Here is a 12,959-nt window from a genome sequence, read left to right as displayed (position 1 = left end):
TTAGACCTGTAGCCGCGGTGGCGGTATAGCGCCGCTAAAAATAGCGGCGCTATACCGCCGGGATTGCCGCGGGAATCGACCGCTAGCGGTGCAGTATTAACCCCCGCTAGCGTCCGATAAAGGGTTAATACCTCCAGCAATGCGCCTCTATAGAGGCGCATTGCGGGTGGTATTGTCGCGGTTTTCCATTGCTTTCAATGGGAAGGAGCGGTATACACGCCGCTCCTCTCACCGCTCCAAAGATGCTGCTGACAGGAGATTTTTTTGTCTCCCGCCAGCGCATCGCCTCAGTGTGAAAGCTCTCGGGCTTTCACATTGAGTCTGCAGTGAAGGAGTTTTTTAGCGCTGTACCGCCTGAAAAACTCCTCAATGTGAAAGGGGCCTTACTCATCGGATTATGAAGTAGCATCACCACCCCTAGATGCAGATGTGACCAGACCATGGACATCCTTTTTATAAGCAGTAATATAGCTTTAAAGTGGTTGAAAAAGCAGTTTTTTTTTATCTTAATGCATTCCATGCGTTAAGATAAAAAAACCTTCTGTGTGCAGCCACCCCACCCCCCCTAATACTCATCTGAGCCCCATCTCGATCCAGCGATGTTGCACGCGAGACTCGGCTGCCTGGGACTCTCCATTCTCATTGGCTAAGACAGCAGCGAAACTGCCATTGGCATCCCGGCTGCTGTCAAAGTCAGTGAGCCAATAAAAAGAGAGAGAGAGTCGGGCCAGGTCAGAGCTCCGTGTCTGAATGGACACAAGGAGCTGCAGCTGGACTCTGGTGCCCCCATAGTAAGCTGCTTGCTGTGGGGGCACTCAAGAGGGAGGGAGGAGCCAGGAGTGCCGAAAAAGGACCCAAGAAGAGGAGGGAGGATCAGGGCTGCTCTGTGCAAAACCAACTGCACAGAGCAGGCAAGTATAACATTTTTTTGTCTAGAAGTCTAGCAGGCTGCCAAGTCCCTGCTGCACCTGAAGATTACATTTTTTCATGCAGCTAGAAAGGTTAGTGGTGCTTTGTTTTAAAGTGATACTAAAGTCTTTTATATAAAAAATAAAAAGACTTTAGTATCACTTTAATACAAACCATCACTAACCTTTCTAGTTCAGAGATAAACTGGGCAAGGTTGATAACGCTGCTTGAGATTGCAGTGCAGCAGAGAAAGCAAGCCAAATTTCTGGCAGGATCAACAGGTCATTTGTTTTATTTTTATTTATTTACCTTTCAAATACAAAACACTTTTAATTGTATATTCAACAGACAAAAACGGGAGAAACACTCGCTGTTGGAGTTTCCATTCACGTTATTTGGAGTTTGGAACACCTGTGGCACTTACACCAAGCAATCTTTTCAAGAATAGGAACAGAATTATTTTAGCTCCAATATCAAATCCTGTGAAATGGGACATTTCAAAGGAGAATTCTTAAAAACCCAGAACTGCACCACCTGTAATATCAGGAAGGGCCAGTATGTATGCAGGAGGTGGCATAGGAAGGGCAAAGGCTATGCCCATCAAACTGCAGAAAGCAACTCAGTCCAGCTGGAAATATTGCAGGGGTGGTATAATGAGGGTAAAAGGCATGCCACCAACACAGAAACACAAGGCAGGGAAAGCTGGCATACAAAGCAGAGGTATCACAGCAAGTGTGAGCCATGCCAGTCACACAAGGGAATACCAGTCCAGAAGCAGCCAATATTCGTGGCAGAGGTGATGCCAGTTACACAAAAAAAAAAAAACACACATGGCAGTTCAGGGGGAGCTAGCATGGGGAGTTTAAATATGCATGCCAGGCACACAAAAGGAAGCATACCATCATAGGCAGAGGTGGTATAGAGGGGTAAAAGCAATGCCAGGTCAGTATAGTTGGCATATACTGTAGAGATGGTATATTGAGCGTGAAAGCCACGCCAGTATTACAGAAGCAGGCATGTCAGTAATGGGGCAACTGGCATACGAAGGGTGAGGGTCATAGTAGTCACACAGAGAAAAACAACAAAACATGGCAGTTCAAGGGTAGCTACATGGCGAGTTAAAAGTGTGCCAGTTACACATAAGAAACAAAAAAGAAAAGCATACCAGTACTGGCGTATATGGCATGCATGGCAGAGGTGGTACACCAAGGGGGAGCGCCATGCCAGTCAAACAGAAGGATGCCGGTACAGTGCAGCTGGTACATATGGCAGAGGTGATCCACAGAGGGGCAGCCGGTATGTACAGCACAGTGAGGGTGAGAGCCATGCCAGTCACAAAGAAGCAGGAATATCAGTAGAGGGGCAGTTGGCATACTGAGGGTGCCAGCCATGCCATCCATGGTATGTATGGGACAGTGAGGGCGAGAGTCATGCCAGTCATACAGAAACATGCCAGTACAGGGATAGGTAGTATACACACTGATCAGTCATAATATTATGACCACCCACCTAATATTGGAATAGTGCCCCCCCCCCCCCTCTTTGCTGATCCAACAGCCCTGACCCATTGAGACAGGGGCACTAAGGGACAAAGTAGTCACACAGCCTCTGCCAGCTCAAATGAAAAGAACTCATTGCTCCAGGTATAACGGATACGCCCACTGGAATAAACACCTGCGTGCCAGCCCTGACTCGCCTCCGTGGTAAATTGTCAAAATAAGAAAGTATGCCCCTCACGTGGGCTCCAAGTAAAGTTTATTGGAATATGAAAATATCCAAAATGACACCAGCAGTGGTCAAGGTAGACGCGTTTCACACAACAGAAATGTGCCGAATCATTACAGCCTCTGCCAGCTTGGCTTCTTCCCATACTGCATCCTGGTGCCATCTTTTCCCTAGGTAAGTGACAATCGTGTACCCACCACCCATCCACATGATGAAAACATGACTCATCAGACCAGGCCACCTTCTTCTATTGCCCCATGGTCCAGGTCTGATGCCCACATGCCCATTGTAGGTGCTTTTGGTTGTGGACACGGGTCAGCATGGGCACCCTGATCAATCTGCGGCTGATCAATCTTACCTCCCTCCCTCTCTCCAGGCACCTGTGATCACCTCTCTCCAGGCCCCCCCACAATGATCACCTCCCTCCTTCTAGGGGGGCCCCCTCAATGATCACCTCCCTCCCTCTAGGGGGTCCCCTCAATGATCACCTCCCTCTAGGGGGTCCCCTCAATGATCACCTCCCTCTAGGGGGTCCCCTCAATGATCACCTCCCTCTAGGGGGTCCCCTCAATGATCACCTCCCTCTAGGGGGTCCCCTCAATGATCACCTCCCTCTAGGGGGTCCCCTCAATGATCACCTCCCTCCCTCTAGGGGGGCCCCCACAATGATCACCTCCCTCCCTCTAGGGGGGGGTCCCCTCAATGATCACCTCCCTCCCTCTAGGGGGTCCCCTCAATGATCACCTCCCTCCCTCTAGGGGGGGTCCCCTCAATGATCACCTCCCTCCCTCTAGGGGGGGTCCCCTCAATGATCACCTCCCTCCCTCTAGGGGGGGTCCCCTCAATGATCACCTCCCTCCCTCTAGGGGGGGTCCCCTCAATGATCACCTCCCTCCCTCTAGGGGGGGTCCCCTCAATGATCACCTCCCTCCCTCTAGGGGGGGTCCCCTCAATGATCACCTCCCTCCCTCTAGGGGGGGTCCCCTCAATGATCACCTCCCTCCCTCTAGGGGGTCCCCTCAATGATCACCTCCCTCCCTCTAGGGGGTCCCCTCAATGATCACCTCCCTCCTTCTAGGGGGGGCCCCCTCAATGATCACCTCCCTCCCTCTAGGGGGTCCCCTCAATGATCACCTCCCTCCTTCTAGGGGGGGCCCCCTCAATGATCACCTCCCTCCCTCTAGGGGGTCCCCTCAATGATCACCTCCCTCCCTCTAGGGGGTCCCCTCAATGATCACCTCCCTCTAGGGGGTCCCCTCAATGATCACCTCCCTCCCTCTAGGGGGGCCCCCACAATGATCACCTCCCTCCCTCTAGGGGGGGTCCCCTCAATGATCACCTCCCTCCCTCTAGGGGGTCCCCTCAATGATCACCTCCCTCCCTCTAGGGGGTCCCCTCAATGATCACCTCCCTCCCTCTAGGGGGTCCCCTCAATGATCACCTCCCTCCCTCTAGGGGGTCCCCTCAATGATCACCTCCCTCTAGGGGGGGGTCCCCTCAATGATCACCTCCCTCCCTCTAGGGGGTCCCCTCAATGATCACCTCCCTCCCTCTAGGGGGGCCCCATCAATGATCACCTCCCTCCCTCTAGGGGGGGTCCCCTCAATGATCACCTCCCTCCCTGTAGGGGGGGGTCCCCTCAATGATCACCTCCCTCCCTCTAGGGGGTCCCCTCAATGATCACCTCCCTCTAGGGGGGGGTCCCCTCAATGATCACCTCCCTCCCTCTAGGGGGTCCCCTCAATGATCACCTCCCTCCCTCTAGGGGGGGGTCCCCTCAATGATCACCTCCCTCCCTCTAGGGGGGTCCCCTCAATGATCACCTCCCTCCCTCTAGGGGGGGTCCCCTCAATGATCACCTCCCTCCCTGTAGGGGGGGGTCCCCTCAATGATCACCTCCCTCCCTCTAGGGGGGCCCACACTGCGCACCCCCTCCCCCAGGGTCCCCACACAACACACAGCCCCTGCCCCCAGGAGCTCTCACCTGATGAAGGTGGTCTTCCCCGTACTGTACTGTCCCACCAGTAGCACCATGGGTCGGTTCTGGAAGTCGGCCTCCTCCAGGGCCGGGGAATGGAATTCATGGAAGCGGTAATGTTCCTCCAGAGGTAGCAGCTTCCCGGTGTACAGAGCCTGCAGGCCGCCCGTCACCGTCTGGTGAACATCCTGCTGCTGACGGCCGGAGCCGCTCTCCTTCCCCAGCCAGCTGAACATGTCCTGTCCTTCCCTAACCGAGTGTTCTCTGTGACAGGTGACCGCCGCTCTCCGGCATGGACTGCGATCACTTCCTTGTTATCCACGGTGTACAGGATCCGCCTATCACCATACAGAGACACGTCACCTGAGCCCTGACCCCGCCCTGCACCGCACCGAGCTGCCAATCACACGTCATGCCATCCCGCACCTACCGGGCGGCGACTCATTGGGACATCTAGTGGTGATCTTAGGAGCAGCAGGAGGAGCTCCTGAAAATTATGGCATTTACAAATTGTTCTTTTTTCCAAAACATTTTATTAATTTTCAAAAAAATCTTTGCAAAAACAAACAAATAAAGGGCACATTAAAAAAGAAAAGGGAGCCCAATATGTAATAATATTAATTAATAATATCAATTATCCCGATCTTTTCCTAATTCCTTCTATTGCCCATCACCAGACCACCTTTGACCACTTATGCCGCATAAACACCATCATATTATGTGATGAAAAAAAACGACATTTTCTGTGAAGTAAAAAACTAAGTTTTTGAAACTTCAATTTTCAAAAACGAAGTTGCCTACACACCATCGTTTTTTCACAATGCTCTAGCAAAGCGCGGTTACGTTCACCACTTTTTTCCATTGAAGCTCGCTTCTGGGCATGCGTGGGTTTACAAACGTCGTTTTAAACGTCGTTTTTTGCTACACACGGTCAATTTCTGTGAAACAAAATACGACGTTTTGAAAAACGACACATAAAATTGAAGCATGCTTCAATTTTTTTTTTGTCGTTTTTCACAAGACATAAAACTACGTTTTCCCCCACACACGGTCATTTAAATTGACGTTTTTAAAAATGTTGTTTTTTTCATCACATAAAGTGATGGTGTGTACGCGGCATAAGGGCCAGATTCACAGAAAAAGTACGCCGGAGTATCAGCATTTCAAATTTGCCGCGTCGTATCTTTATTTGTAATTCACAAACAAAGATATGACGGCTTTTGGCTAAGATCCGACAGGCTTCGTACGCCTTCGGATCGTAGGTGTAATTCTCTGGCGGCCGCTGGGTGGAGTTTGCGTCGTTTTCCAGCGTCGGGTATGCAAATTAGCTGTTTACGGCGATCCACGAAGGTACGCGCGTTCGTCGCATTCTCTTACGTCGTCGCTAGTCGGTTTTTCCTGTCGCAATCTTAAGCCTGCTATTTCATGGCTTAGATTTAGACCAGCCATGTTAAAGTATGGCCATCGTTCCAGCGTCGAATTTCAATTTTTTTTTTTTTTGCGTAAGACGTCCGGGAATACGAAAGTACGTTACGCACGTCGCCGTTCAAAAAACACGTTGGGGCGCCGTAATTTCGCGCAAAGCACGGCGTGAAAATTTCCTAACGGAGCATGCGCAGAACGTTCGGTGCGGCAACACGCCTAATTTAAATGGTACACGCCCCATTTGAATTAGGCGGGCTTGCGCCGGACGGCTTTACGCTACGCCGCCGCAAGTTTACAGGCAAGTGCTTTGTGAATCAAGCACTTACGCCGAAAAGTTGCAGCGGCGTAGCATAAAGGGGATACGTTACGCCACCGTAAATATTCGTGAATCTGGCCCTAAGGGGGTTATCCTCAAAAGAGATACTCCGACTTAACTGCTGTTCAGTCTGTGTGTAACTTTGGAAACGATCCTCAAAAGGCTTTTTCCAAAGTTACACAGAAGATCCGGCATGTGTAATTGAATTACACTGCCTAATTTTAGGATGCAGTACCGCATCCGCCGCTGGGGGCATTTCGAGTCGAAATGCCGTTGCTAGTATGCAAATTAGCACTTAAGGCGATCCACAAAGCTTTCTAGCTTCCTTTTTGCGCCGTAAGTGTTATTTTGCAAGTGTAAAATTAGGGCTCGTTCTACAAAGTGTAAAGTTAGTCACACCTTGTAAAAGCCCATTCCAGCGACGGCATTTGGTATGCTTTCCCGAGGGAGAACTCCACGGCAATTTGTAAAAAACAAAACCGGCATGGGTTCCCCCCCAGGAGCATACCAGGCCCTTAGGTCTGGCATGGGTTGTAAGGAGACCCCCCCACGCCGAAAAATTGACGTAGGGGGTCCCCCTACAATCCATACCAGACCCGTATCCAAAGCACGCTACCCGGCCGGCCAGGAAGGGAGTGGGGACGAGCGAGCGCCCCCCCCCCCCTCCTGAGCCGTGCCAGGCCGCGTGCCCTCAACATGGGGGGGTTGGGTGCTCTGGGGCAGGGGGGCGCACTGCGGGCCCCCCCACCCCAGAGCACCCTGTCCCCATGTTGATGAGGACAGGACCTCTTCCCGACAACCCTTGCCATTGGTTGTCGGGGTCTGCGGGCGGAGGCTTATCGGAATCTGGGAGTCCCCTTTAATAAGGGGGCCCCCAGATACCGGCCCCCCACCCTAAGTGAATGGATATGGGGTACATCGTACCCCTATCCATTCACCTGTAGGCAAAAAGTAAAATGTAGTAAACACACAACACAAGGCTTTTTAAAATAGTTTATTATTCTGCTCCGGAGGCCCCCCCTGTCTTCGTTATTAGCTCAATTACCAGGGGGGGCTTCTTCTTCCACTCTCCGGGGGTCTTCTCCGCTCTCCGGGGGTCTTCTCCGCTCTCCGGGGGTCTTCTCCGGACTCCGGGGGGCTTCTTCCATCTTCTCCCCTCTTCCGCTCTTGACTCGGCGAACCCCGGTTCTTCTTCAGCTCTCCGGTGCCTTCTTCTTCAGCGCTGGCTGCCTGCTATGTTTGTGTGTTAGCTCGATTTCAAACAGGCAGCCGGCGCGGTCTTCTGTGGCGTCATCTTCTCTTCTGGTCTTCTGTTCTTCCGATGTTGCCTCGTCGCCTGTTGTCGCTGTAATGATGGAAGCGCGCCTTGCATCACATTTATATAGGCATCACCGTCCCATCATGCTCCGGCAGGTACCCACGTGGTGGGTGCCTACCCACGTGCACCCACCACGTGGGTACCTACCGGAGCATGATGGGACGGTGATGCCTATATAAATGTGATGCAAGGCGCGCTTCCATCATTACAGCGACAACAGGCGACGAGGCAACATCGGAAGACCAGAAGACCCTGGCGTCACAGAAGACCGCGCCGGCTGCCTGTTTGAAATCGAGCTAACACACAAACATAGCAGGCAGCCAGCGCTGAAGAAGAAGGCACCGGAGAGCTGAAGAAGAACCGGGGTTCGCCGAGTCAAGAGCGGAAGAGGGGAGAAGATGGAAGAAGCCCCCCGGAGTCCGGAGAAGCCCCCCCCGGAGAGCGGAGAAGACCCCCGGAGAGCGGAGAAGACCCCCGGAGAGTGGAAGAAGAAGCCCCCCCTGGTAATTGAGCTAATAACGAAGACAGGGGGGGCCTCCGGAGCAGAATAATAAACTATTTTAAAAAGCCTTGTGTTGTGTGTTTACTACATTTTACTTTTTGCCTACAGGTGAATGGATAGGGGTACGATGTACCCCATATCCATTCACTTAGGGTGGGGGGCCGGTATCTGGGGGCCCCCTTATTAAAGGGGACTCCCAGATTCCGATAAGCCTCCGCCCGCAGACCCCGACAACCAATGGCAAGGGTTGTCGGGAAGAGGTCCTGTCCTCATCAACATGGGGACAGGGTGCTCTGGGGTGGGGGGGCCCGCAGTGCGCCCCCCTGCCCCAGAGCACCCAACCCCCCCATGTTGAGGGCACGCGGCCTGGCACGGCTCAGGAGGGGGGGGGGCGCTCGCTCGTCCCCACTCCCTTCCTGGCCGGCCGGGTAGCGTGCTTTGGATACGGGTCTGGTATGGATTGTAGGGGGACCCCCTACGTCAATTTTTCGGCATGGGGGGGTCTCCTTACAACCCATGCCAGACCTAAGGGCCTGGTATGCTCCTGGGGGGGGAACCCATGCCGTTTTTTTCTTTGAAAATGGGCATGGAGTTCTCCCTCAGGAATGCATGCCGCTGTCATTTTTTTTATCCCCGACGCAACTTTAAGCCGTCGCGATCCTCAAAACTCGGCGTAACGTAACTTCGCGCATGCGCAGTACGGCCGGCGCGCATGCGCAGTACGGCCGGCGCGGGAGCGCGCCTCATTTAAATGGGACTCGCCCCATTTGAATAGGAACGCCTTGCGCCGGCGGAATTTTAGTTACACAGCCTGAAATTTCTAGATAAGTGCTTTGTGGATCAGGCACTTAGGTAGAAACTTTAAGGCAGTGTAACTTAAATTGGATTTTTTAAGTTACGTCAGGTTTTTGTGGATCTGGCCCTAAGTTCCTATATACTTCATTCATTGTTCATTTATTGTCTGATTCCAGAGGGATATGTTCTATTTGCTCATAGAGAACACTGTAATTACAGAGCAGGGTGTAGACCAGATGAGCCATGTAGGTTCCTCTCCATGTAACGGTGCATCTCCACGGCGACACACTTGTAATTCGGGATATACTGGAAATGTGTATTTTAAAAAGCAATCCAAATTTAAGGCAGCTACCAATAAAAAATGTATATACATATATAAATACACAAAAATGGAGGTTGTAAGATATATAAGAAAAACGTCACTTTTGAAATATGTTGGTGAAATGTTTTAAATGTCTTACAAATGGAAAAGCTTTAATATAGAATATTTAAATAAAAAAAAATACACATTAAATTATATACTTCTCTTTTGGAAAATATGTTGGCGAAATGATTTAAATGTATGTCTTATAAATGGAAAAGCTTTAATATAGAATATTTAAATAAAATAAAATAAAAATACACATTAAATTATATACACATAGTAAATTAGCAATCTGCAATTCCAATCCCATCTTTGTTCTTTCAGTAAAAGTCTTACCCAACCTCCAGACAAAAAAAAAGCCCAGCAATTGAGATATCAATGACCCATCACTCACACACTAAAGACACAGCTGCATATCTATAGGGGGGGGGGAGTCTGTCTTAACCAATCATCAGGCGGTACAATAGGCAGAGGCAGAGTCATGGTTCAGGCATGGTCAGCAACAGGCGGGCAGCAGTCAGATCAGAGGGAGAGACAGAGGCGTAGTCAAAACAAGCCGAAGTCAGGGCAGGCAGAAGTCAGGAGTAATCAGGAACAAGCCGGGTCTCAGGAACAGATAGGTAGCAGGTTAATGGGTAGCAGGTGGGTATCAGGAATGCTGTAGAACGAACAGCAAGAGGCCCAGGCATCTGTCCCTTTAAATAGCCCCGATTGGCACCAAGAACCGCCAGCGCACGCGCGCCCGCACGCCGCTATCGTGCACGCGATATTCTGCAGCATTGAAGGTCCCAATGAGCACAGTGGTCTCCCTCATCTGTAAATGAGGGACAATTGGAACCACCAGGATTCTTCCTAGAGCGGGCCGCCCAGCCAAATAGGGGGAGAAGGGCCTTTGTCAGGGAGGTGACCAAGAACCCGATGGTCACTCTGACAGAGCTCCAGCGTTTCTCTGTGGAGAAAGGAGAACCTTCCAGAAGAACCACCATCTCTACAGCACTCCACCAATCAGGCCTGTACGGTAGAGTGGCCAGACAGAAGCCACTCCTCAGTAAAAGGCACATGACAGCTCATCTGGAGTTTCCCAGAAGGCACCTGAAGGACTTTCAGATCACGAGAAACAAAATTCTCTGGTCTGATGAAACAAAGATTGAACTCTTTGGCTTGAATGGCAAATATAAAAAAGGCCTAAAAATACACATATAATTCACTAACAGCATATAAATAAAAAAATGATTATATACAAAAAAAAAAAAAAATTATTTATTTATATGCTTTCAATGAATTATATGTGTTTTTAGACATTTTTTATATTGATCAATGCACCAATTAACTATTATTCCTGTGTCACTTCCTTCATAGCATATCCACCGTATTCGACCTACAGCCATAGTAAGTACTGTAGGAATAATGGTAGGGGCCTAAGGCCGGGTACACACGGACAAACATGTATGGTGAAAGCGGTCCGTCGGACCGTTTTCACCATACATGTCTGCCAGAGGGCTTCTGTACGATGGTTGTACACACCATCGTACAGAAGTCCGCGCGTAAACAATACGCGGGGCGTGTCCGCGGTGTCGCCGCGTCGATGACGCGGTGTCGCCGCGACAATGACGCGGCGACGTGGGCGGCCCGCCTTTAAAATGCTTCCACGCATGCGTCGAAGTCATTCGACGCATGCGAGGGACGGCGGGCGCCTGGACATGTACGGTAGGTCTGTACTGACGACCGTACATGTCCGAGCGGGCAGAATTCCAGCGGACTGTTTTAAAACAAGTCCAGGAATATTTGTCTGCTGGGAAAAGGCCCGGCGGGCAAATGTTTGCTGGAATTCGGCCCGCTCGCGCCCACACACGACCAAACATGTCTGCTGAAACTGGCCTGCGGGCCAGTTTCAGCAGACATGTTTGGTCGTGAGTATGGGGCCTGAGGCCCATATTGTTTATAGTAACACCAAAACACAAATATAATATAATAATATATACATATATAAAATCTTGTGGTTACATTATTTAAATCCGACCACCTTGGCCCCTTGGTGCCCTTGTGCCTATGTGCCCACACATGTGTGGGCATGCGCATGTGATTGTCATATGACCTTAGGTACTAGTACACGCTTCTCCTGTTTTTGGTGTTCAGACAATTTTAAGTACACCATAACAAGTCCTTTAGCCACTGTAATTATGTGCAATATTGTTATGCCATTTTTCTCCTGGTGGTGAGCCTTAAGAGTAGTTCATTTGTGTATTGTAGCCCTCATTCATCCTTTTATTTTATATCATTTTATTGTAGATCATTTAATTTTATTTTAAATTCTATCCCATTTTGTGTTTTGCTGTTGTTTTTACTCCCCATGGCTCATTAAATGCCACAACATTAGCTATGTGTCTTCGGGGTGTAATCAGAGCTGGGACCTGTTGTCCCACAGCGCTGGCATACGAATAGCACCAACAGAGCATTCCCACCCCAGGCCAATAAAAGGAGCAGTCGCTTTGAGCGCGTAGCCTGCCGACTTTCACTTTCCCCTTCTGTGTAGTCCTCCACCGGAAGTGTTCCCGCAGCCCGTGACGTCACTTCCGTTTTCCGGTTCCAGCTTCCTCCTGTGTTGGCCACAGGACATGCTCCAGACCGGGCTACAGCCACACAACAACATAGCTGCGCACAGGAACCAAATCCGGACCCAAGGACCCCCCCAGGACTCCAATTTACACAAATTAATCTCTTATTTTCTTCTCTCCTGTAAGTGTGTATACTTATCTTGCCAATAAAAAAAAACGTTTTAATACTTCACTTAGGTGGCGCTTCCTTTCTCTACCCATTTTTGTAATACAAGCTGAAGTGATGGGCGCCAGACACTTTTTGAATGCAAAGAGATTTATTGTCTTTTGAAGAAGAACTGTGGGAAAGAGGCATGGGGCCAGAACACTCTTAAGCAGATGCATTGATAATTGGCAGACTCCGAGACTTCTATAGGTAGGCAGCTGTACAGTGGAAGGCCTCTAGCCAGATACCACATCTGTATAGGCAACAAATCTTGTAACACAGAGTAGTTCTCCTTGCACGCTTCAGTCTCTCACTGTAGATCTTCATTCACTGAGCTCCCAGTCTCTCAGTCGGACCCGAACGCCGCTGGAGTCCCACGATCGGTCCCCGGAGCTGAAGAACGGGGAGAGCCGCGTGTAAACACGGCTTCCCCGTTCTTCACTGTAGCGGCAGCATCGATGTGTCATCCCTTTTATAGGGGGACACAATCGATGACGTCACACCTACAGCCACACCCCCTACAGTTGTAAACACACTTCAGGTCACACATAACCCCATCAGCGCCCCCTGTGGTTAACTCCCAAACTGCAATTGTCATTTTCACAAGAAACAATGCAACCCACCATATACAGAAGGATGTCAGCTATCTCTGGCCCTGTAGGTTCTTATTAGACCGAAGGAGGCCTGGGACCTTTCTACACAGGGAAGGGAGACTAATGGCGGAGTGCTGCTGGGAGTGAATGGACAGTGGTATTTACATGATAAATGCTGAGTTGGGAATGAGGGACTAATCTTTCGAGGGACACTACACTGGTGGGCCTGGTATGGGAGAGTTATACTGTGAGTCCAGTGAGATCCTGCAGGGGT

At 50.4% G+C, this 12,959-nt stretch overlaps 1 protein-coding gene across 1 annotated transcript in view; it reads right to left on the bottom strand.

Moving 5' to 3' along the window:
• The window catches only part of EHD4 (EH domain containing 4), a 67,517-nt gene extending 62,555 nt beyond the window's left edge, over positions 1–4,962 (bottom strand). The window contains exon 1 of the mRNA XM_040333056.1: positions 4,619–4,962. Coding sequence (XP_040188990.1) covers positions 4,619–4,848 — 230 coding nt within the window. The 5' untranslated portion in view covers positions 4,849–4,962. The remainder of the gene's footprint in view (positions 1–4,618) is intronic.
• Positions 4,963–12,959: the final 7,997 nt, after the last annotated feature.

The sequence above is a fragment of the Rana temporaria genome, chromosome 13, assembly GCF_905171775.1.
Source record: "Rana temporaria chromosome 13, aRanTem1.1, whole genome shotgun sequence".
NCBI lineage: Eukaryota > Metazoa > Chordata > Amphibia > Anura > Ranidae > Rana > Rana temporaria.
Note: the sequence above shows the minus strand (reverse complement) of the source record. Positions and strands in the feature narration are given on the sequence as shown.